Raw genomic sequence first — 26,250 nt, forward strand, 5'->3', positions numbered from 1 at the left:
TTTCAACCAAACCAGCTCTGCTCTGTTTTTCTATTTAATATATTGGGATTCTATCTAAGGCCTGGTTTGAGAAAGAAGTCTTCTGCTAGAGAAAAGTCTGAAAATACTTGGACTAAATATAATCCCTGAGGCCCTCTTCAGCAATGGCATTCTGTAACTCTATGACAATATTCCCCATCCCTCCCAAAGGACCCACAGACCCAAATTCCTTGGCCATCTTTTATCCCCTCTATTGCTTAAACAGCTTTGAGATTCAGAACTTGAGAAGAAAGATCAGAGAAGAATCTATGGATAGAGTAAGACCATCTGCCTGATTGCCATTTAATTCCATAAGCAGGCATTAACTTAACTCTTCCCCCAGCCTTTCCCCCTCTTTATGATCACATTGGGACCAGCCACTATTGGGGAAGAAAAAGCATGTGATGTGCCTCCTCCTCCCAGCATCTAACAAGAAGCTCCGTGACAGAGTGCCTGTCGGGCTGGGCTCTGGATTCAGTGCCAGTGGGCCCTGGCAGGTGCCTGGCTGTGCGGAAGAACAGCATTTACAGCTTAACTAGAGGCGGAGGATGGAAAGACATTAAATTCAGTTGGGAGGGAAGCTAGACAAAAGCAGCTGATTGGGAGGCTGCACGTGCAGGGGCACTTCCTCCTCTGGGAGATACTGCTGGTCTAGCCAAGCTTCCCTTGAACCTGTAAACCTTCTTGACTAGTTCTGTGTAGACCCTGATGATGAACTCCATGCCTGTAAGTCCGATGAACAGAAGTAATGCTGCCCACAGGGCTGAGCAGGTACGTGGGGGTGGGGGGAGCTTTTCAGGGCAGAAGAGAATTAGAGGGAGGCAGTCTTCGTAACCTTTACATATTTTTGGTAACTCCCCTTTCCCCTCCATTCTCACTCCCTCTACCCTAATTCATACTCTTATCGTCTTACAGTGCTGTTTGCTTCACTGTCCTCAAATATGGCTTTTGTTACGCCTACTCCCTGCTGAAGAACCTCTAATAGCTCTCATTTTTTCCCCAAAGTATCATCCACCTTCCTCAGTTGGGAAATTTAAAAATGCCTCCAGGGACTTCCCTGGTGGCGCAGTGGTTAAGAATCTGCCCGCCAATGCAGGGGACATGGGTTCGATCCCTGGGCCGGGAAGATCCCACATTCCGCAGAGCAAATAAGCCCATGTGCCACAACTACTGAGCCCACGTGCTGCAGCTACTGAAGCCCGTGTGCCTGGAGCCCATGCTCTGCAACAAGAGAAGCCACTGCAATGAGAAGCCCGCGCACCACAATGAAGAGTAGCCCCCGCTCGCCACAACTAGAGAAAGCCTGTGCGCAGCAACGAAGACCCAACACAGCCAAAAAATAAATAAAATTTAAAATAATTTAAAAGCAAATAAATATTTAAAAATAAATAATTTTTTAAAAATGCCTCCATTTACTAAGTGTGCTTACTATATGCCAGTGTGCTAAGAGCTTTATGTACATTCTACATTTTAATCTGCATAGTAACTCCAGTGAGGTTGGTATTATTTTAATTTTCCGGACTAGAAGGCTGAAGCTCAGTGAAATTAAGCAAGGTCAATAGCCAGAACAAAGTGTAAGTTGTCTTCAGTCTGACCATCTAACATCATCTCCCTCTATTTTCTTCTTCAGACTCTTCTGTTCTAATCCAATGATATACTTTGTTCAGGGTCAAGTATTAGAAAACCATAGGCCTCAAATCAGCTGTATGACGGTAAGCAAGCTACTTAACCTCTCTGAGCCCCACATGGGGATAACGCCAGCCTCAGAGGCTGTTGTGTGGCTGATACACATTTAAACATATCTGGTACCGTGCAGACACTTAAACAAACACCAATCACCAATATCTCCAAATCCACTTTCAGCTCCCAGCATTCTCTCCTCCTAAAATGTTTCTCACTCCTTTCACCTGGGAACTGACCCAATCTTCAAGATCCAAATCAAATTCTCAGCCCCTAGGAAGCCAGCCAGCCCTGCAACTCTGGCATATATTAACCTTGGCCTCCACTCAGAACAACATTCTTCTACAGCCCTCATGTGACACAGAATGACACTCCCTCATTCTGTGACTCGCCATTTCACATCGCCCCAACAGAAGGCAAGAGGGCTTGGCCAGTGTCTTGTTCCTTCTTTGCATCCCTCACCATTAGGCCTTGCTCATAGTAGGCATTTAATAAACATCAGTTGATTGACTGATGCCAGGAATACAGATTCTAGCCTCCCAGGAAATAATCTACTTAGGCTGAATACTGATCTAAGTCAAGTGGGCAGATGCGGCCACTGAAGCCTTTTGTTTTACTCAGTCTGGATGGCCTTCGGAAGACATGGAACTTTCTTGGGCCAGTCCACTGTCTCTATTATATAACTGCTCTGTAGCTTCTCTGTGTCAGCGCGTGGGGGTCTGACTCACAATGTGCCCTCCGGCTCCTCTATGCCTCCAGCCAACCAGGGAGATTCAGAATAGGTTTTCCAGAGCCTTGGCTCTCCACATATCTGAAAGGGCAAGAGCCAGAAACTGAGGCTTCAACAAAGAAGCAACTTCTCGCAAGGTTAGGTAAACAAGATTTGAATATTTCATCCCTGTTCCCAGTAGAATCCCAGTGAGTAGAGGCAGCACATTATTTTGCTCACAATGGGGACAAAATATGCTTTCCATGGCTTCTGATGAGTTCTGTGGCCATGCCGGGCTCCCCTGGCCATTTCTGGGTTATATAAATGTTTGATGAAAACTCTCTCAGGGGAAATCAAATTTTTATAAGAACTTAATGATAGCCCTTCCAGATGTGTGATGACTTGAACTGACAGCTCATTAACCCTTTACCAGCTGATAGTCTCACCCAGAGACTCTAGAGAAGGCCTAGAAAAGGAAACACCCACTTCAAACTTCTACGGAAGCAAGAAATAATTGCCCTTAATAAAATGTCCTATTGAGAAAGCTGGGTTCCCTCCTATCTGACTTGGGTGCACATGGTGTCACAGGTTCTCTGCCCACGCACACAGCACTCACAACACTCTGTGAGGACAATGCCTGGTTCTTCATTCCTCCATCTGCTCCTGGGGGAGAGAAGCACATTCCAAGGAGCCTGTGGTTCTTAGACTATCTCAAGTCACTTCAGAATATCTTTTTGGGCTGAAGTCAAGGTTTTCCTGCTGTGTGTCAGATGCCTCATGTAGATTCCTACAATCTGAGATTAAATCTTATACTATATAATAAAAAGAAGTCAAGGGCTAGTCCTTGTGTCAATGGACTGACATCGACAAAAATCACTTCTTTCAGTTATCCTCGATGCCTTAGCACACAGTGAGCTTCAACACTGCCAGGAAGGAGGCAGAATGGTGTCCGTAACAGATGGCAATGGACTGGCACAAGATTCATCCCACATCTTAAAGCAAGTTCTGGATACTGGTGAGATCAGAATGCCAAGGGACCCGGGCTCCCCACTCACTCCTGCTCTAACTGTTGGTTCATGGCCAAAGTATCCTTTTGGCCATTTTTATGGCAACAGATCGGCAAGAAAAAGCAAGAAACTAACTGATACATGTAATAACATGGATGCAGCTCAAAAACATCATGCTGGGCAAATGAAACCAGATATAAAACATATATACTATATAAAAATCCCACCTTTGTGAAGTTCTACAACAGGCAAAACTAATTCACAGTGAAAGAAATCAGAACAGTGGTTGCCTCAGGGTGCGGGATTGATTGGGAAGAGAAAAGAGGAAGTTTCTGAGGTGATGGAAATATTCTACATCTTGATAGAGATGTAAGTTAAAAGGGTATAGGATACTCCACAATTTGCAATTTAACACTTAAGTTCAGTCACTGTATGCAAATTAGATCTCAATGAGAACAGTGTTGAAAGGCATAAAACGGAAAAAAATCTTGGCTTAGGAAATCATCTTCTTCCTCCTTCTATTCCTTTCTTCCTTCAATAAACAGATTATGTGCTCAGCTATTCAGTAAGCCCTATACTTATGTATGTATGTATGTATGTATGTATTAAGGTAAAGAGGAGACTTTGTTCCTGCCCTCATGGAGCTTATAGAGACTAAAAGACATTCCTCTGTTCTTAGTGCACTGGCTCTCAAACATTTTTGACCTCCGACTTAGTAAGAAATACATCTTATATTGTCTCTCTCTCTCTCTCTCTCTCTCTCACACACACACACACCCCCACACACCCCAACACAATAGTTTCACCGAATAAAACTTAACCTTACTAGTATGATGCACCCTGATATTTTCATTCCCATTCTGTTCTAGTCTATTCTAACCTAGTATAGTCTATTCATTAAAAAAATAATAAATCAAACCCATAAAAATTATTTCATGGCTCTAATGGATCATGACCTACGGTTTGAAAAAACACTGTCCTAGGGCCCCCTGTGCTTAGCCCTGGTGCTGCAATTAGCCAGTTACACAGAAATGATTTGTCTGTATGTCTGTGAATACCTCTAAGGTAAGAACTACTTTATTCTTTTTGTACCCCTGATGCTGCTGAGCACATAGCTTCATCCCAAGTAATATTTAACGAACATTTGTAGAGCAGAATAATGTAAACTTTAAAAAAAAAAAGAGTAATTAATTTCACCTCAGGAAAAACACAAACAACAAACAAACAAAATAAAACAAGAGCAACTTTACTATCCGTGTGGCCTGGAATGCTACCAGCCTGGACTTGCTCATAGTGACCTAGACCCATGCCCTGGCTGATCACCACGGAGACTGGCAGACTGCTTTTTCATGGCACCTCATACAGCACCCTGTGAAGACAGGCTCTTAACAAACTTCTTTTTTTTTCCAGTGATGAGAATAAGAAGCAAAATAGCTTGCTTCTTGGACTGATTTTAAAATACCCACTCACATTTGATGGAGTCTCTGTGGACTGTGACTGACTTAGCAGTAGCCCCTCTCTTCCCCTGAGGTCAGGGTTTTGGTGAAAGGGTAACGAAAGCTACTCTGGGGGCAAAAGAAAGAGAAAAGGACAAACCAGTAGCAGAGGTGTGACGGACCGCCCAGGCTGATTTTTTTTTATCGAATGTGAGATAAATAGCAGAAATTGAGCACAGGAAAGAAGTGATTCTCTTCCTCATGCTGAGAACAGGCCTCTCTCCCAACAGTGAGGAGCTGTTCCCCTGAGGAGGAGAAAGGATCCTGTCTAGGGTCCTGACCTCCATTGAAGGACAGTGTTCAGATTGGCATCAACAAGCAGAGAGAACAAAGCAGGGCCTGAACAGGGATCAGGGCTCCACTTCCCCAGCAAGACAATGACACCCAGGGCATTAAGGGACTGAAATCTACTGACTCAAAAAGCCCTGGCTGAAGGGAGACATAAATCTGTATTTTAGAAACTTTCCCCAAGCAGCTCCAATGTGAGGCCAGATTTAAGTACCCAATGATCTAGCCCAATTCTTCAGTTTGCCAGAGGGTGGAGGGGAGACAAAGCAGAGTTCCAAACCAGTTCCACGACAAGCCCCAGATCACCCAGCTAGTTATGCAATGGTGCATCTTAGACCAGAACCACACATGACATTGTGAAGTGTGGCAGGTTCATTCATGGAAAAACCAAGGTAGACAGGCAAGTATGTGAGGTCTGGCCAGAGGCTTGCAAAACCCAGCTACTGCTTGCTGACAGCCAGAGGCAAATATCAGGCCTCGAGAGGAGACTGGCCAGGGTCTGCCTGAAGCCCTGGAAACTGGGATGCTTATGTTGAGTCGGCTGGCTCCAGGCCCCTCACTTTGATGACAGGAGAGGTGAGGAAGGGTGTACTTACACAGCTGCAGTCAGGGCTGGCTCAGAACTGGGCCAGACTGGAGTTTGCAGGTGAGATCGATTGCAAGACTTAACTATAAGGTGTGAGGAGAAGCAGCAGGAGAAACAAGGCCAAGGCTGACCCATAAGGCCGAAGACAAAACCCTTATCCCTTGTGCTTGCCCCATGCAAAACACATGAGCCTCATATCCTGCTTCTCTCATATTTGTGCCACAGCGAGAAGTATGGGTCACATGTCAGAGGCATCTGGATACCTTCCTGACCAGGACTCTAATTTGCAGTTTAACTTTGGGCAGGAATCCTTTAGAGCCCTACCTAGATTCCTTATCTACAAACTGGAGATAGTTATATTGATCCCAAAGGGTGACAAGACAATCAAATGAGATAATACTGAGAAATATTAAGTGCTATATAAATATAAGGTATGACATTCTAACACTTTAGCTCTTGTCACTCACTTCTATGGGCAAGTACCTGATCTAAGGGAGTATTTCCTAGGAGACAGAAGCGCACAGTGGTTGTGAGCCTGGGTTTAGAAATCAGACCTAGGTACCACTTTTCCCTCTGTCACTTATTATCTGACTCTGGGTAAGTCATCTAAACTCTCTGAACTTTAATCTGTAACAGTGGAGGTAATAATGCCTTCTTCCCAGGATTCCAGTGAGGACTGAATGAAAAAAATTATGAACTGCTTTACCTGGTACCTGGTACATGACAAGCCCCTGAGAGATCATGGCTACCATCTTCATAATTGTTCTCAGAATGCTTTAAGATGCCTGAGTAACAGAACTAGGGGACTCCTGACCAGATCTTCGAATCCAGGAAAGAGGCGCCCTCGTACCCTTGGCTTTCAGCACTTACATCAATAAGGTCAGACAGGTCGTGGATGTAGTACTTGAAGACAGATGCATTGGTTGCTTCCAAAGCCAGTAAGTACTCATTCCGGGCTTTAATGGCCTTCAGCTTATTCTCTGTATACTTGGCTTGGCGCTGAAAAGGAAACAAAAGTTCAATTTTACTTTTTTTTTTTCTTTTTTAAAGAGGGGAGATTGTTCTCTAAAAGATGAAAGTACAGCACATTCGAGAACCACAACTGTGCTGTTACTCCCTATGCGCATCTGCCTTAAATTGGGTTCTAATTCTGTTTAATGAGATTCAAGGGCATAATGTAGATCAATCCAGGAAAGGTTAATGAGGCTCCCTACTTTAGATGCGTGTCCCACTTTGGTTCTATCTGTAAATTCCATTCTCCATCCTTACACCACGACCCTGAAGGAGGTGTCACTATATCTGCCTCTGAACACCTGACATCTGAAGCCAAACCCTACGGTTCCCCTCCCAGGCTTAGGAAAGGCAACTACTGTTTCTTGTTTGTCTGCTACAGATGCCCACGTTCTTCCAACACCTAGGATTTCTTCCAGGGCAGACAGCAAGGTCATTAGGCACTAAAGGAAACCAGAGCTTCCTTGTTCTGCTCTCCACAGGGCTTAGTGGAAAATTCCCATCAGTCCTGACTTCCAGAATGTTCCTCCCCAGCCCCTACAGTTGCCAGAGCCTACACACCTTCTCCTTCATCTTCTCGATCTTCTTCACTGAGCTCCTCCGGACATGCTTCTCCTCAATGCGGACGTTGGATGTGGAGTCAGGGGAGCGTGGGGTCTGCCGGTCCTCCTGCTTCACGGATTTTCCAATTTGCTTCTCCTCCTGCTTCTCGGCCTCCTTTAGCTTGCTCTGAGCACTGATGCTGTCGGCATTGTACATGTGATATGTCTTCATGACCTGTAAGACACCACCCACCCCCACCCCTAGAGGTCAAGCCAATGGGGTCAATTCTCTGTTTTACAGGCTAAGAGACTCAGCTGGACCTCTCCCCCATGAAGCAATATCCTCATATCCTTAAGGGCAAAATTCATACGGTTTGGTTCAGCAAACTTTCTATATGAACGACCACTCCAAAGCACAGGAAAGCAGTATTTGAACTGAGCCAACATGTCTTATTATTAAAATGATTTTACGTCTTCCACCCGAGATCATTTACTTCTATTTATTAACATTTATAAGCATTTCTATTTTATATAGAAATGTAATAGTAGTAATTTATAGTAGTAATAATAGTATAGTATAGTAATAGTATACTATAGTATACTATAGTAATATACTATATCACTAATGTAGTAATAGTATACTATAGTATAGTAATAGTATACTACTATTACTAATAGTAATAGTAGTAATAATAGTAATTTCCATCAGTTAGTCATCTCACAAGACTAAGATGGGAAACACCACCACTCAGACCCCAGGAGCAAAGCCTTCCTGGGCTGTTTGGGACCCTGAAGAGGGCAGCACAGCCTGTGGAGTAGCCTATACTTTGGGGACTTTCACATAAAATGGGGAAGAGGAAGAGCTCCAAACCCGCTTTCTACTGGCCTCACGTCCTAGGGATCTGTCTGTCGGCTTTATCCAGATCAAACACCCTCTCTCACAGCAGCAGCAAGAACAAGGGCAGCTACCATTTACTGAGCACTTAGTATGTTCCTGGCTGTGTGCCAAGTGCCACACACACATTTTCTCATTTCATTCTTGTAGCAATCCTGTGATCTAGACAACAACCCCATGAAGATGGTAAACCTGCAGAAAATTTCACGTAAGAGCCTAAGAAGGAACAAAATCCACATCAAATGAAACTGGAGTTGCCACAGGAAGGAAGTAGTATCAAAGGAGAGGACACAATTTTCAAATTTTCCTTCAAAGCAACTGTCTGGGAGTCTAGTCCCTTTTCCTAATGAGGAGGCTGGAAAGCCTGGGACCTACGTTCATTTCCTCCCAAACGTAATACTTCCAGCCACCAGGTGCCTGCTCCTTCCTGCTGGAGCTCTCTGTTTCCACACAGGGAGCCTCTTCTTCTATCTGGAAATTAAAAATGCTTGATTACAAACCAAGCAAGCTGAAGTTCAAGAGTGCTGACATTTTGATGCCATAAGAGGGAGAATTAGAGAGTGTAGGGGTTGGGGTGTATGTGTGTGTGTGTGGCGGTGGGGGGAGTGACTGAACAACAGAGGAGAGCCAGGGTGTAATACTAATAATAATCTCTATCAGTACACCCTGTGTGTCAGGGGTCTTATGTACGTCACCTCATTTAATGTTCACAACAAGTCCGAAGGACATGCTATTATTTCCACTTTTAAAGATGAGGAAGCTGAGGGACTCCTCTGGTGGCACAGTGGTTAAGAATTTAAGAATCCACCTGCCAATGCAGGGGACACGGGTTCGAGCCCTGGTCCAGGAAGATCCCACATGCCACAGAGCAACTAACCCCGTGCGCCATAACTACTGAGCCTGCGCTCCAGAGCCCGCAAGCCACAACTGCTGAAGCCCGTGCACCTAGAGTCCGTGCTCCGCAACAAGAGAAGCCACCGCAATGAGAAGCCCGTGCACTGCAACGAAGAGTAGCCCCCACTTACTGCAGCTAGAGAAAGCCCATGTGCAGCAACGAAGACCCAACAGAGCCAAAAATAAATTTAAAAATAAAAAAAAACAATATAAAGATGAGGAAGCTGAGGCTCAAAGAGATTAACTATCACACCCAAGGTCACACAGCTAGTAAATGAATCAGAATCAGGATTTTATTTATTTTTGTCTGTGTTGGGTCTTCAGAATCAGGATTCAAACCCAGGATTGTCAGACCACAAAGTCCACATTCTTAGCCACTAAGCACCAGTGTCTCTCCTCTGCCTATGACTACGGCTGGATTAGTTGGGAGGAAAGGCTAAATTTAGTCAAGAGAGGCTTAAAAAGAGAATCTGGTTTCATTTATAAATGTGAGTTAGAGCAGTAGGCTCAAATGGGGGCTAATTTGGCCCCCGGAGGACCAATGCCTGGAGACATTTTTGACTGTCACAACATTATCTGTCCCCAAATGCCCATGGTTCTGAGGCTGAGAAATCCTGGGTTAGAGGGATTTTGTGGGTATGTTCCTCTCTTAGCTGGAGGTGGAGGAAAGAGTAAACAATACTGGGACACTGACAAAGTCAAAGTACTTTAGACTTTAAATAATAATAATGCAGAAGGTTTTAAATCAGCTTCACCTTATTCTGAACCTGACATAATTTCCCATAAGTATAAGACCTACTCTGTATATTCTATACACAGGAGGAGCAATATTTAACAACTGACAGCATTAAAAACTTTCCTAAGTAATTCAGTCTTTCCAGATTGACTAAAAAGCAAGAAAGAGGCATCTGTTATCTTGGCAGAAGAAGGGCAGATAGGAGGCTCCTTTTTCTCTTTTGACCTGAATGTGACCAAGGGATTCAAAAGTTTGAGTGAACAGTTATAAAAGTGAGTTGATTTTAAGAAAGTGATTTTTTATTCCATGAAGATGCATAATAAATAAAGAAGAAACATTATGAATGAACATGAGAGACAAAAAAAGGGGTCCAAGGAATAGTGTCAACAGGACAATAAATGAAGTAATAAAAATCAACAATTTATATTACTCCTTTCCCCTAAAGAACTTGCTTTAAAAGAGTAAAACACTACCTCATCTAAGAAACTATAAATTCCTAAGGGTAAGCACCACTTCTTTTGTGTTTTCCTTTCTGCTTCCCGGTTAAGAAATATATACACAGTGGTAGTTTTACAATCAATGTGGTTGCCCAAATGACTTAATGACACTGAATCCCTTCTCTTTGCAAATACAGAAGTATAACTAGTGTCTTTCAACTCAAGGGAAAACTAGGTATCCTGAGGCTGAAGCTTGAATAATTGATGTGGAGAAATAGGGAAGTCAAGATAGGAGTTGGAGAAATATATATAGTGAGGCAAAACAAACTAGGGGAAAAACTCAGAAGTCTAAATTTGCAGTTCTACAAAGGAATTCACTCTACTTTGAAAAACTAAATATTGAATTCATGCCTTTAGCTCTGTTCCTTCCCCAAGCCACACTAGAATAATAGAAAAGAGGTTTTTTTATTATTATTTTTTAGGTATAAACAGAGAAAAACAAAAAGAATGAAAGCAGAAGATGAAAAGGGGAGAGGCAAGTAGTAACTGACCTACTGAATCCTAAACCAAAAGTAGGGAGAGGCAAGAAGCAACCAGTAAATCACAGAAGCCCTGAGAGGAGTAGGTGGCAGTGGGATGAAGGTGGAGCTAAAAACAAGAGAAACTATTGAGCACCTGAGAACAGTTAGACTCCCAGACCCCATCCCCTCCTCCTCTGTGGTGGAAGACCAGAGGTTTATTTTCTCTGGCTTGGGGACACCAGGCTCAGCTGAGGATGGGGTACTGAACTTAAAACAGGAAAATTCTATGCTGAATGTTGAGATGGCCAGGCCTCTTCATGACTCAGCCCCCAGACATAGGCAGGACATCAGAAGAGCCTTATCTGAGGAATTTGCCCATCTGATATAAAAGATCTACAAATACTGATATCAGGGCTTCCCCATGGACACAGTGCAGTCAGATCACCCTAAAGTAAAGACCACAGTTGACACAAAACTTCCAAGCAGATTTTTAGTGTCTCACTTTAAAATATGAGCAGGCAGCAAAAATTACCAAACATTTAAGGAAAATATCTAATGTGAAAGACCAAGACCAAAGCAAACAATTGAGAGTTAACAGAAAGTACACAGTAAGAAGAAAACTTCAAAAATAATCCATCAGTAATACCCCCAGAGAGATCAATGAGAAATGAAAAGACATTGCATCATGAAACAAGAGCAGGATGCAGCAAAAAAGGAATATTTAGAGAACAAAAAAGAGCTCTTGGCGATTAAGACTCAATTCAAATATCTCTCCAAGGAGCCTGACTTCATGCCCTTCTTCTGTGTAGACATGTGAAAGATTCATCACCTCGTATTTTACTTACTGCTTTGCTTTTCTGTCTCTTCTATTAAAACTAATGCCTTGAGTTCAGGGACATCTCTTATGTGTCTTTGTATCCTTAGTGCCGAGTGCTGAAGACAAACAGGCAGGCAGAGTGGGGGGACTATTAACTGACATTGTTTCAAGGGAGCAGGTGCTAAATTCCAGTCTGAAGTGGCTCTGCAGACAGTTGCTGCACCAAATCAAGGGGACATATATTCACGGGGAGGACAGAAGCTTGAAACCTCTGGGGCAACAACAGCTCTAGTGTCCCAACACCTTTTCTTTCTTTCTCAATTCTAGGGCTTCCTTGGCTCTTCCTACTCAGCCAGTCCACGTGGCTCAGTGCCCCCACCTTCAATCCTTTCTATGGGACATTGCTGGGCTTTTCCAGATACAGCCTCTGAGTATAACTGAGGCAGAGAATTCCAGAGTTCTTTGGGAAGCAGTGTGCTCTGACTTCAAAGGCATTCCTGATTCATCAGTCAGGAAATGAAAACCACTTATGCCATGGCCTGTAAACTAGCCAGCCCATTAGGGGGTAAAAAGCACGTGGAGGAGAATGCTCACTGGGATTGCTCTCTGAGAGCAGCTGTGGCAAGCAGCCCCTGGCACAGAGCGCCAAGTCAGGAAAATCAAAGGCCTTTCAGGCAGATAAAAGGAAGGTACAGAGAGGCAGCTGGCCCCTTATGGTGAGAGTCTGGGCCTCTCGCCCAAAGGCATCTTTATTTGGGAACACCTGGATCCTGCCCCTTGGATCATCAAGGTTCAAAAATACCTAAATTAGGGCTTCCCTGGTGGCACAGTGGTTGAGAGTCCGCCTGCTGATGCAGGGGACACAGGTTCGTACCCCGGTCCGGGAAGATCCCACATGCCGCGGAGCGGCTGGGCCCGTGAGCCATGGCCGTTGAGCCTGCGCGCCCGGAGCCTGTGCTCCGCAGCGGGGGGTGGCCACAGCAGTGAGAGGCCTGCGTACCTCAAAAAAAACAAACAAACAAACAAAAAACCTAAATTATCAACCTGTAGGTGATCAGTTTCCCAAAAAGAGGTATTTGTGGGCATTAAGGGCAGATACAAGGTAAGAAGAGCACTGAATACGGTGGGTCTTTACATCCTTGATTTCCTTTATCCCATGCCCACGAATAACTTCTATTGCTTATAGAGGCCCTTACTGAAGATCAAATAAAGGGAAAGTTCCTTATAAGAAGTCCTCCCGGGCCTCCCTGGTGGTGCAGTGATTAAGAATGTGCCTGCCAATGCAGGGGACACGGGTTTGAGCCCTGGTCCAGGAGGATCCCACATGCCGCGGAGCACCTAAGTCCGTGCGCCACAACTACTGAGCCTGTGCTCTAGAGCCCATGAGCCACAACTACTGAGTCCATGTGGCACAACTACTGAAGCCCACGTGCCCTAGAGCCCACGCTCTGCAACAAGAGAAGCCACATCAGTGAGAAGCCCACGCACTGCAACGAAGAGTAGCCCCTGCTCGCCGCAACTAGAGAAAGCCCACATGCAGCAACAAAGACCCAATGCAGCCAAAAATAAATAAATAAAATAAATTTATTTTAAAAAAAAGAGGGGCTTCCCTGGTGGCACAGTGGTTGAGAGTCCGCCTGCCGATGCAGGGGACACGGGTTCGTGCCCCGGTCCGGGAAGATCCCACATGCCGCGGAGCGGCTGGGCCCGTGAGCCATGGCTGCTGAGCCTGCACTTCCAGAGCCTGTCCTCTGCAACAGGAGAGGCCACAACAGGGAGAGGCCTGTGTACCGCAAAAAAAAAAAAAAAAAAAAAAAAAAAGAAAGAAAAGAAGTCCTCCCTTGTTCCCTTCTTAACTCCTCTTACAGAGGCAGAGACACAGAGAGAGTATATGCAGCAAGTATCTCCTCAAAGCTAGCATACAATAGTCCCAAGTTCCTACTTGATGAAACCACTGTCCTATATAGGGTGACCGATCATCCTGGTTTACTCAGGATTTTCCTAGGCTCAGCACTGAAAGTCTCATGTCTCAGGAAAGCCTTCAGTTCCAGGTAAAACAAGATAGTCAGTCACCCTAATGCCATGGTGCCTTTGTCAGACTAGTCCTACACTTATCTCACCCTCCAGAAGAAACAACTCATCATTCTATTCTCTGAGCTTTCTAATGGCCTATAGAATCTGAAAACTCATCTGACCCTTAACTATAGTCTGATATTTCATGAAGCATGACTCCCCCAAACTCCCCACCCCCAAGGAAATGGAGACACCAGTACATGGAGTATGTGGAGAGCGGGCTCAACAGAGGTCGGGAGCATCCCCCAAGATCATATAGCTGGTGGAGGCTGGGTAGAATCTGGGTTGCCTAATTCAGGAGATTCTAGTCATTAGACCAGGGTTTGTCAATCTTAGTACTATTGACCTTTTAAGCCAGACAGTTCTTTGTTGTGAGGGCTGTCCTGTGCATGATAAGATTTCAGTTGCACTCTGACCTCCAGCACCCTCTGCTCCAGCTGTGACAGTCACAAACATCTGCAGACGTTTCCAAGTGTCCCCCTGCATGAAAAAATCCCCCTGCTTGAGAATCACTGCACCAGACTGTTCTGCCTTCTCTGGAACTTTCCAGTGTTCTCTACTTTTTTCTCTTCCCATTGCCTACTAGAGGAAAATGTCAAATTTTTGTTTGGGCCTTGGATAGATTCTAAGAGTGTGTACTAATTCACCTAATGAAAGGGGACACCAAGCCCAGCCAATTCTTGGTTTGCACACTAATGGGAAGACTTTATGTTCTGCGTGGACTATGGCCTCATGGTGGCCAGTGAAGTCCTGGGCAAATTTGGATGGCCTGAAGACTATAGCCCAAGGTGCCAGCTCGGCCCTCCTTAGAGCAGTGAGTTCCAAGGTTTTTTCTCACTCCAACACATATTATGCCTTTTCACTTATTTATTTATTTATTTATTTATTTTAAAATCAGCATATTAGGAGACTTAGAATTCTGAGGAAAGCTAACAGATCCCTAGATGCTGCTCTTCCTCTGCTGCCTCAAGTCCCACTGCAGACGTGGCACACTGGATTTATACTGGTTTGCAGTTTGCTGATTACCCACCTGACTCTTCCCCAGAAAGGGCAACAGCAGAGGCCCAAGATGCTTATGGGAAAACAAAAGGATTCATATAATGACTACATGCATCATTTTCTATCTTAGTGAATTATTTGCCAGGAGAAAGGAGTAGTAGCTCTTCTTCGTGCCTAGAAGATGCTCTAAAAATAAATAAAGAGCAGAAGTAAAGCATTTAAAAGACCAGAGGGTTCAGGAAACTCATCCAGTCTGAAAAAGGTTCACGTCAACAGGTTCCTATTTTTAAACAGCCTTAGCTTCATTTGAAAGAAATGAAAACTTGGGAACTGAACCAAAGGGAACCATCTATCTACTTGGCTTCAGAGCAGAAGAGTAACAGAGTAGAAACTGCAAACAAACTGAGCATCACTGGAGACAAAGCTGATGACCACTCTACCCTATTTACTTGCTTAACAGTTGCCATGACAAAGTGGCCACACCTAGGCTTTTGGATCAAGAACATGGAATTCTCTGATCCCAAATGCCTGTGATACATGTCGCCACTGCCTGTCTTCCTGTGAATTTAAAAAAAGAAAGAAAGGAAGGAAGGGAGGGAGGGAGGGAGAGAGAGAGAGAGAGAGAGAGAGAGAGAGAGAGAGAGAGAGAGAGAGAGAGAGAGAGGGAGGGAGGGAGAGAGAGAGAGAGAGAGAGAGAGAGAGAAAGAAAGAAAGAAAGAAAGAAAGAAAGAAAAAGAAAAAATGCAGTGAATAAGCAAGTAAACACAGGAAATCAATTTCACCTCCAAAACAGGATGGGGCAATCCTGGAGAATGACACAAAGGCCTGGCACAGCCCAGCTGGAGAAGGGGGCCCTGAAAGGCTTTAGCTGCCCAATAGGAATATTCCCTATAGGGCAGCAGGCATTTCCTTGGTGTGCGTGTTTGTTTTAATTATAATTAACGAAACACGGCTGGGGGAGAAACAGCCCCCACCACCTCCCAGTGCATGAAGAAACGCGCATCAGCCACAGGCATCATGTGCCTGAAGCGCCAGTCACTTCAGAACAAATTGTGTTTTCTTCTCCAAACCCAAAGCCTGGCCCTTCACTGGTGGAGGTGTGGCCTTTATAAAGCCCCAGAGAGTCGATACAAAGCTCTCTCTGCCTGAACTGGTCCCTTATGTTAAGGGCATTTAGGACTCTGCGTCCCTGTAGAGCACTTGTTCTAGTCTCAAACCAGATCAATCCAAGAACTGATGCAAAACTTTGAACAATAGGTTCTTTCCAATAGGGCGAGTATCATTCATGGAGCAATGCAAGCTATGTTCCTTGCCATTAGGTTCGGGGGCCCCTGGTTTGCTGTTAATGAGGGTCAGTTGTGCTGGTGGCCTAGGCCTTGGCTGGTCTCTGGTGATAATGCCCCCAAAGAAGCCAGTTAGCTTCCACAGCTGAAGAGAGATCTTATTTTGAGAAAGTGTCTTTGGGCTCATTACAGTTTGAAAATAAGAGTGTGAAAAAAGAGATGGGTGAAGTCATCCCTAGTGGGGACCATGCACTGTCCTCAACCTCAGCTCAGTTCTGTTGCTGACGTGAGTATGGCCACAAGCTGCCAAATGCTGCTTCCCTCTGCTTGTGAAAGAGCCAAGCAACCCAGCTGATTTACCGAGTAGAGCTCATTCAGGACCTTCATCAAATCATCTTGGAGCTGCTGGCCGACTTCTTTACTCTGCAAAGAAAGAGGAATGAAGGTTAATTGGGAAACAGAAGGAGGGAGGAGGGGGCAACAAAGGCAAGGGCAGCACGGGCTCTACAAATAACACAGACTCAATTAAGGCCCATTATTTAACCCAGCAAATCAGATAACCACTCTGATCAGACCAAATTATGGTCAGATTACTAAAAGAGTTTTAATAAAATGAAACGTGCCCCTTCTAGAGCCTAGCAAAGGAAATCGTGTGGAGGGAAAATGGGTTGTAGCCTTTGATTTTTCAATTGGTCTCCGAAGAGCAGGCCTGAAAGCTGCAACCCACTTGGCAACCGTTGTTAGGTGGGACGAGCTTTCTTGAATCCTTGCAGTCAGGCTTTCCTGAGAATTGTGGAGGAAAGAAAGATGTGAAATAGGATGAGATAGGCATGCGTATATAAACATCCAAGGACTTCAAAGTACCTGACTAAATAGGAACCTCCAAGCAAGAAGAAATTATACCTCTTACTTGCTTTATTTCTACCTCAAACTCCCAGGGCAGTGGTACCTCAATCATGACTGGTTGCTAATGTTACTTGATACTGATGATATACGTTAAGGGGCCTCCAACAGGTTAATCTTAAGGAGTGGTGGCTCTCAGGTTCTTCGCTGCTGCTGCCCAGGGCTGGCATCTAACTACATGGGGAGAAGGGTAGAAATAGAGAAGAATAAGGAAGCAGGAAGGAAATGAGTCACGCCTTTGATACTGAGTGTTTTATGCCAAGCCCACGAGAGCAGGACATAAAACTGATTGGCGGGCCTCCCTGGTGGCGCAGTGGTTGAGAGTCCGCCTGCCGATGCAGGGGATACGGGTTCGTGCCCCGGTCTGGGAGGATCCCATGTGCCGCGGAGCGGCTGGGCCCGTGAGCCATGGCCGCTGAGCCATGGCCGCTGAGCCTGCGCGTCCGGAGCCTGCGCGTCCGGAGCCTGCGCGTCCGGAGCCTGTGCTCCGCAACGGGAGAGGCCACAACAGTGAGAGGCCCGCATACCGAAAGGGGAAAAAAAAAAAAAAAAAAAAAAAAAAAAAAAAAACTGATTGGCATCACTGGGTCACTGAGAGGGGAAACCTTTGTTTTATCTTCTGCCAGCTCCTTCCAGTTCTTTCCTACTAAAAATCAGACACCAACAATGCCCTTCTAACAGAAGGTATAATACTACCTACCCCCTGGTACAGCTCAGCTCCCAAGCAAAGAAAGGAAGATGTCCTGCATGTCAGAAACATAATCATTTAAGATCTTGCTTTTTTTTTTTTAAGATATATGACTTTAAAAATACTTTTTTTTCTGATTACAAAAGGAATATATGTTTATTGTAATAAATAAGAAAACTGTAGAAAACCTCAAAAAAGAAAAAGCAACCCTTAATTCCTACCCCTAAGAAATCACCACTCTAGACTGTTATACATTTTTCTCTCTACGATTTTTATAGAATTGGGATTGCATTATACACACTGTAACTTATCCACTTAGACATATGTTGTGAATATTTCCCTACATATTATTCTTCTATAGTATTATAATAGATTATATTAATGTAGTTCCTATAGTCTTGGACATTTACTTTGCTTACAAGTTTTTGTACTAAAACATGCTGTATTTAATTACTTTGTATATAATCTATGCACACACCTGTCATTATTTTCCCCTAGAAGTAACATTGCTGAGTCAAAGACTGCTAACTGATACCATTAAATTGCCCTTGGAAAAAACTGTACCCATTTAAAATACCAATAGAAGCATATAAGAATGTTTTTTACCTTTTTTTGTCTTGAAAATTTGATATGGTATCCTCTTTTAATTTGCAGTCCTTTAATTCTAGTGAGCCTAAATTTTTTTTTTTACATGTTTAGCAGTCATTTGCACTCTTCCTTTATGCTTCACCATTTTTCTATTAAGGAATTAATTATGGAATATAACATATGTGTGACCTTTGTTGTGAGCAGACATGAATTTTTACACCTGGTAGAGTGGAGAGGGACGGAGGGAGCCCTGAATTGGCAATCACAAGACTCTTCTATTTCCAGTTCCTCCACTATCAGGAAAATAACTTTGGACAACCTGGTCCATCTCTCTGGACCTCTGTTTTCTTTTCCATAAAATGAAAGTCTTTGGCTTAAACATTCCTAAGGTCTTTTCCAACCTCTGCCATTCTATAATTCTTTGCCATCCTTTGCCTGGCTTCTTGAGTCCACATTAGATTCCAACACCCCCATTTCAGTGTACGGGGGGTTGGCCTTCCTCCACAGAGCACAAGATAATCAGCAGGTTCTCCTCAGGGACCAAGATGCTCTACAGGGCTTCCCGGGTGGCGCAGTGGTTGAGAATCTGCCTGCCAATTCAGGGGACACGGGTTCGAGCCCTGATCTGGGAAGATCCCACATGCCGCAGAGCAACTAGGCCCGTGAGCCACAACTACTGAGCCTGCGCATCTGGAGCTTGTGCTCCACAATAAGAGAGGCCGCGACAGTGAGAGGCCCGCGCGCCACGATGAAGAGTGGCCCCCGCTCGCCGCAACTAGAAGAAAGCCCTCGCACAGAAACGAAGACCCAAAACAGCCAAAAACAAACAAACAAATAAATAAAAAGATGCTCTACAAAATGGATGTCTTCAGGAGTATCTTGCTAGCCTTAAACTTACTATTCCCAAATGACTCTCATTCAATGTCCTCAACCACTGGAAGAAGCCGTAAGAGGAAACGCCTTTTTCCAGGATCTCACATACCAACCTCTCCTTCCCGTTGTGAGGAGAGCTGAGCTCCATTGAAGCAGCAGAGGCCCAAGGAGTTGAAGTGAGGCAAAATGACTCACCAACCAGCCACAGATCAGCAACAAGGCCAGGAAGTGACCAAGAGTATCATTTCCAAACATCCTGCCCTCCTGCCTCCAGGCCAACTCCCCCTGCCAGCCTCCCAGCCTCCCTTACACCTCCTGGTGTTTCGATGGCAGAGGTTACAGGAGAAAGCTCCCATTCCTCTACCCTGCTGCTTACCCATGACTTAAATAACCTAGTCCCCAGAGGAGGTGGGAAGGAGAGGGGGAGAAAAAGCATAACCAATAAAACAGCAATTAAGCCCGGCAGATGTTTCCTTTCCTGGACTGATTAGTTGGAAAAGGACAACTCAACTACTATCCCTGTTTATTTGAACAGGCTGCTGAAGTGATTCTGACTTACTCTCCCTCTGGCTGCGGGCTGGGCTGGGAACACACGTGCTGTTAGCCAGGTTACAGTTATGATAAAGTCCCCAGCAATTGGGAGAAATTCTGACTTGAGAGAGGCAGGAAATAGCCTGTACCTCTCCTTGCGCAGACGATAAAAGGCCACCGTTCTCTATTTCAGAAACCTTAACTGTGTGCCTCTGGGGGCAAGCGTGGCCCTAGCGATCCCAAAAGGGCTGCTGTGCTGGTGGCTGCTGTGGAGCAGTTGTCAGAGCTGGGACGCTACAAGGGGGACCCACCCAAAGACAAGGAAGACATTTATTCCTGGGAACAACAGGACCTGATGAGGCCGAGTCCATGACAATGCAGACTGTGGAGCCTTTCCGTTTCCTATAAAAAACAGCAAGGGATTTCTAGGCAGGGAAGAGAAAGAGAATTTACAGAGCAGTCTTTGTGCCCTATCATACAGCCTGCATCTCTTTTCTTTAAAATTTCTTGGAAGAGAATGAGTCATCTAAACATCGCAGGAAACCAAATAGAAGTCGGGGGAAAAAATTACTTTGGGCAAAATTTTTCTCTTAAATGTTCGCATAGTAATCTTTGCCTGGAAAAAAAAAAGAAGAAGAGATGCCTAAATTTAGACCAGAGATGTGGCACAGTGAATGCTGGTTCTCTGGGATAGGAAGTGCCATGGTGTGCTCAGGAGGGAGCTTTTATTTTGAAACTCACCACAACTGTCTGGCCAGTGTGTTTCACAGGCCCCCACTCTGCCTGCTGCCGGGGCGGGGCTGATTGGAAGGCAGTGAGATTGTAACATCTCCTGCCAGCTGTGTGCTTACAAAATGGGCAGGGAATCCTCCTTTTCCAACAGATAACAGCACTGGCCAACAGAAACGAAACACACAGCCTCATTTCCCAAAGACCATCAAGTCCTGAAACCTCCTCACTCACAGAAAGGATGCAGCAGCAGAAATGTAAGGACACATGAGGTTCTGTGGTCTGGGCTGCTGGGACACTGGTCACTCAACTTTGGAGCAATACATTTCCTGAGCTTGGATGGGTTTGTCTATGAGCATTTCCCAAAGAACACTGATTATGAAAGGGGTTTCAAACCAGTGCTCATCAGGGAGATTACCTACTACCTGATTCTCTATGTACTTAGCTCAGCACTAGTATGCTTTCCAAGTTGGGGAGGAGGGGCTGTTGTTTACTGGCTATCTATACTACAAAGCTCTATTATCTGACAGGCACAAAATTACCCCTTATTTGTATGAAAAAAAAAAAAAAAAAAAGAGGAAGGCATGTCTCTGCCATGTGGTGAGAGCTAATTTCAGCCCCGTCCCAAGGCTGAGCCCGTCAGCAGGTAGAAACAGTAGGATCATTTAGTTCTCTGCCGATTAGCCTGTGTCAGCAGATTTCCAAAAAGGAATCCAATTTTCAAGGGCATATATCTCCCTCCACCAGTGCTACACCCCCCTCCCTACCCCAAAGATACTTCTGAGACCAACTGTTAAAAAGACCTAAAAAAATGTAAAATTGAATTTACATTTACAGGTTTCAGAGGAAAGAGACACGAACCCTATACGAAGCTCTGACAGCAGGAGAAGTGCCACCAGATGTAGAGTGACAGTTTCAGGGGCACTGGCTCACCACTTCAAAGTGGCCAAGTTTCAAGAGCTGGAGCTTTGCCTGAAATGCTTTTGGTGGGGAGGACAGGGCTAAAAGGAGTGGCTGTGCGGCAGCAGGGCTAGTGCTAGGTGATGGTGGGCACTGTGTCTGGCCCCTCCCCAACCCAGCTCAGCCCATCAAACTAGGTGGTACAGGATGCAGCAGTGAGGGTGCAGGGTGTGGTGATCCTGCAGGTCAGAGCTCAGGAGTGATTTCTAGATTTCCCTATGGCCACAATACTTGTATCTATGTGGAGGGACTCTTTCTATTCAGCTTTCACTCATTGATTAAGATAACACATGGTGGCTCTAGCAAGGCTGTGCTCCGGTTATGCTCTGGGGAGCCCACGGTAGCATAAAATACAAATATACTGAATTGCAAGACACTTATAGAGAGGTAGGCTGGGAGCTGCCACGAAATAGACCCTTGAAGTGCTTTTACCTTCTGAAGATAGGGTAGAACAGGATTTCAAAAAATACACTTTAAAAATTGTAATCCAGTATAACATGTGTGTGTCTACAGTAAAAGTACTTTTTATGTGCAGTGCATTCTGATTTTTCCTATTCTTTTCTCCTCTTCAATTTTTTTAATGTTAGTCATAATTCACTAAATTCATTTTACAACTAATCAATGAGTCATTATACACAGGTTTAAAAACACTAAACACACTACTTGGGGCATTGATAAAGAAAATAGTGGATTAAAGACTGAAGCCCACCAACCAAGACAAGTGCTAAGTAACTTGGCTCTCAAGGTGGCTAACTGCATGTTTTGAAGCAGGTTCAATTACTAGATCCTGGCAAAGGGGGAAATGCTGGATTTTTAAGGAGTGATCAATAAAGAGTCCACTGTGGGCTTCCCTGGTGGCGCAGTGGTTGAGAGTCCGCCTGCCGATGCAGGGGACACAGGTTCGTGCCCCGGTCTGGGAAGATCCCACATGCCGCGGAGCAGCTGGGCCCGTGAGCCCTGGCCGTTGAGCCTGCGCCTCCGGAGCCTGTGCTCCGCAACGGGGAGAGGCCACAACAGTGAGAGGCCCGCGTACCGCAAAAAAAAAAAAAAAAAAAAAAAAAAGAGTCCACTGGCAAATATTTATAGAGCACCTATTATGTGTCAAGTACTTGTGGTTTAACTGGAAATATAGTAGTATACAAAACAGTTTAAAAGTTTACAGTCTACTGAGAAAGATGGACATTAAGCTGATATCTGAGCCTATCAGAATGCAACTCCTCCAGTCTCAAAAGCATTACTAGAAATGGAATTTCTTAAGTTAGTTTTCTAGTCCAAGATGAATTTTTTTCTATCTCAGCCAAGAGGTTTCCACACTAAACTCCAGAGCAAGCTAGATATTGAATCTAGCTTGCCAGAAACAGAAATGTGATTTCAAAAAATCTTGCTATTACATAGCAAATCCCTTCTTTGAATTTGCCTTTCTAAGTTACTAACAGATATTTCAGGTTGTAAAGATACTGCTTCAGTATAAGTGACTCCCAAAGCAGTCACATTTCATTTTTAAAGAGTCTCTTGAGCTTCTCAGCACCATACAAACTAAAAAACTCACCAGGTGCTCCTTCACTCAGAAGTGAATGGGTGTAGTTAAATTCTCTCAGTAACAAGAGTCATATTTTAAGAGAATAAAAGAAAATGTCAGAAACCTGACACAGTCTGAGACCCAATACCCATCTCAGAATTTATCTTTTGAAACACAACTGGTTTCTCAATTCGATTCCTGTTTAATTATCTAAAAAACTTAATTTAAAAAAATCCCAAAGCTACTAAAATATGAAACCATCTAAAACTAATGAAACAGACAGATTATAACTTTTAAAACCATATTTCTTAAGTGCCCAGCCCACTGCTTTGTACACAGCAGCCAGTAAGGTAACCAGTTGTTGAATCAATCAGGTAAATTTTTAGACTTAAACATTATGCTTTCACATAATCACAAGAATAAAACAATATAGCTGCGTTTACTTCATGTAGATTACTGGAAGTGGAAACTCCATCAGAAGTTATCCACATGAACTCCCGCAGGTTACAGTTCACAGATGAGCCCAAAAAGTTGAAATGACTTTTCCGGGGTCGCACAGCTATCCAGTATCCTGTCTGGGACCATATGCAGTATTCAAAGAGGGTGAAACATGCAGGCACTAGAGCAGGATTTGACTCCTGCTTCTACTTCCCATTTGTATGACCTTGGGTAAATTGTTTAACCACTCTATGCCTCAGCTTCCGCATCTGTAAAATAGGATAATAATGAGATAATCCATGTAAAGTGCTTAAGGTAGAATCTAGCACTTAGTATGCTCAATAAATGTTAGCTTTTTTTTTTTTTTTTTTGGTGGTACGCTGGCCTCTCACTGCTGTGGCCTCTCCCGTTGTGGAGCGCAGGCTCTGGACACGCAGGCTCCGCGGCGTGTGGGATCTTCCCGGACCGAGGCACGAACCCGTGTCCCCTGCATCGGCAGGCGGGCTCCCAACCACTGTGCCACCAGGGAAGCCCCTGTTAGCTATTATCAATATTAGAATCCAGCCCTCTTAACACCCACTTGAAAGCTCTTTTCCACCAGTGTGCTGCCTCCTGATGTACCCCCAAAACATGTAATGATCATGATATATGGAATTGGGAAGGCTCCCAGAAGCTAATCCCCAGGCAGAACTGCAGCTAAATCCCTCCAGTGGAGGGGCTCTACCACAGGGAAGAAGAATCTTTGGTTTTCCTCATGCTGCTGATGCACAATCTATTCCCCTCCCCAGTTTCAGTAAGAACCAAAGTAATAATAACTCTATAAGAAATATGAAGTTTTCCTAAAGGGGAAGGGTAGGTGTTTAGCAAAAAGAAAGAAGTTGGCGGGGGGTGTGGGGCAGTGGCTGTAGAAGCAAAATAAAAAGAATAGATTTACTTTCTATCTCTCTAGGTAGATTAAACAGGAAAGATCCTTCTCAGATGCACAACCGGGACTTGGTTCAATTGGGGTCATAAATTAAATGTCCAAAGGTAGGAGCTCCCTACTGTCTAGGTCAGAGAACACAAAGAATGTCCATTACTAAGTTCTGGTTTAATGAAATCCAAGAGCTTTCTCCTCTAGGGCACTTGTTTCTGAAAGCGATTTCCTTAAGGCTTTCCCAGAAGTTCTGGAATGTATGAGTAGACAGACTTAATAACCCACAGTAATGCTAGTGGGCCCTGGGAGAAAATCCATTCTTTGCCATGACAGTGAATGCTATGGATTCAATTTCTACCTCCTGTGGACGCTTACTATGCTCTGTTACAACTGACCAGAGCCTCTTGTCAGGGAAACATATGATTTGGACAAGGCTGAGTCCCACTGGACAGGGGCAAGGGTGGGGTGGGGGTGGGGGGCAGGAAGAGGCTGAAGGTCCTCTGCTCTCCCAAGACCTCAGATGGCAGAGTCTAAAACAAAGACCTATAACGATCTGAATGTCCCCCCATAGTTGTTTCAATCTCTTGGAATGGCCTATTCTAATACTAAAAAATAAGCTGAAAGCAACATCCCTTAAAAGGAGACAATCAAGTCTGAGGCTTCATTTCTTAAACCACCACTATGATGCTTCTCTTGGCAAATTTCCATCTTTAACTCTTCTGGATAATGATTTCAGTGGGAGTGTAATAATGTCTTTAGGCCCTGATCTCCAGTGCCGAAGGATTTCTTGAGGTCGTATTGAAGATGAGTGATCACCCCATCTCCCAGTCAGGACACTAAAGGCATAGAAATGGTGTCTTAATGACCATGGCATCCTTGGGTAGACTGGGACACAGGGGACAAAAGACACAAAGACAAACAGGCAACATGAGAGCACAAATCTCTCAGCAGCTGTAAAATGGACTCTAGAGGAAAAATAATCAATGGGTTGGAACTGGGCAAGAAAGAAAAAAAAAAAAAAAAAAAAGCCAGAATGATATGGTGGATGTAAGCATATGCCCATCTACAGTAAGGAATTCCAGGAGCTGTGTGATGGGAAGAATACCCCTGTGGCTCCCAGTTGACTGCGAGGAGGCTGGAAGCATAGGAGTTAATAGAGCTCATCTGAAAGCTGGCAGCATGAACACGGCATGGGAGGCGGCCTGGTAGGAAGTAAAATAGTCAGCAGCACCCATACAGGAAATGCCTGGGGTGCTGGGAAAATCGCTGATTAGATACTTTAAAGAGGAACCTGGCAGCAAAGTCAGTTCATTGAGGGATCTGTGTAGTTCTTCTACTTTTGGAGTTGTCTTAGAATCCCACCGTCCAGAGAAAAGGAGGAGCAGAGGGTTTAATTATGGAAAGGGCATCTTGATACTTCAGGTGCCAGAGTTGGACCAGAGAGGAGCAAAAAAGCCAACTCTGGGAGATAAATAGAGTTCTTCACTGGCAGAAGATTAGAATGCATTTCCTTGGGGCTGGGGTGGAGCTCTGAGTCTGGACAGCTTTCTTCAGTGACAGTGGTGGTCTGTACCCTTTCGTCTTTGTCCACACTGTGTCCACATGCGCAGCCACTCCTGTCAGTCTACGGACAGTAAAAAAAATCTATGTCCTTGGAGAAGGGCACCTTCCCTCATCCCCAGTGAAAAATCAGTGAATTGTGAGAAGGAGGATGTCCAGAGTTTGGAACTGATGATTTCCATTACCCAGCTCTAAGTGCTTCAATTTTTCCTCTTCACTTCAGGCTTTATAAATTTTCCAGATCCACCAATAGAACGTGTATCTGACTGCAGTTGCCAGGCATAGGGCCCATATATGTCATTTAGGCCAGGTTTGTTCATTGTTTTTCAAATCTTCTTTATCTTTACGGATTTTTTTTTCTGTGTGTGTGTATGTGTGTTTTGTCTATTTGTTTGATTATTCGCTAAGTCAGGTGTATTAAACCTCCCACTGGGGTTGATGATTTGTCTATTTCTCCTTTTAATTCCACCCATTTTTTATTTATATGTTTTAAGTTTGCATTATTAAGTATATAATTCTTCCTGGTAACTTGAATCTTTAATTATTATGAAAT

The 26,250-nt window shown here is 44.4% G+C and overlaps 1 protein-coding gene across 10 annotated transcripts in view; it reads right to left on the minus strand.

Annotated features, from left to right (window-relative positions):
• SRGAP2 (SLIT-ROBO Rho GTPase activating protein 2) overlaps positions 1-26,250 on the minus strand; it is a 243,118-nt gene that overhangs the window by 62,202 nt on the left and 154,666 nt on the right. For all 10 annotated transcript variants that reach the window (XM_060091025.1, XM_060091022.1, XM_060091024.1 and 7 more), the window contains exons 5-7: positions 16,353-16,415; positions 7,357-7,572; positions 6,655-6,783 (exon numbers count right to left, since the gene is read on the minus strand). In XM_060091025.1, coding sequence (XP_059947008.1) covers positions 6,655-6,783; positions 7,357-7,572; positions 16,353-16,415 — 408 coding nt within the window. The remainder of the gene's footprint in view (positions 1-6,654; positions 6,784-7,356; positions 7,573-16,352; positions 16,416-26,250) is intronic.

The sequence above is a fragment of the Mesoplodon densirostris genome, chromosome 2, assembly GCF_025265405.1.
Source record: "Mesoplodon densirostris isolate mMesDen1 chromosome 2, mMesDen1 primary haplotype, whole genome shotgun sequence".
NCBI classification, from domain to species: domain Eukaryota; kingdom Metazoa; phylum Chordata; class Mammalia; order Artiodactyla; family Ziphiidae; genus Mesoplodon; species Mesoplodon densirostris.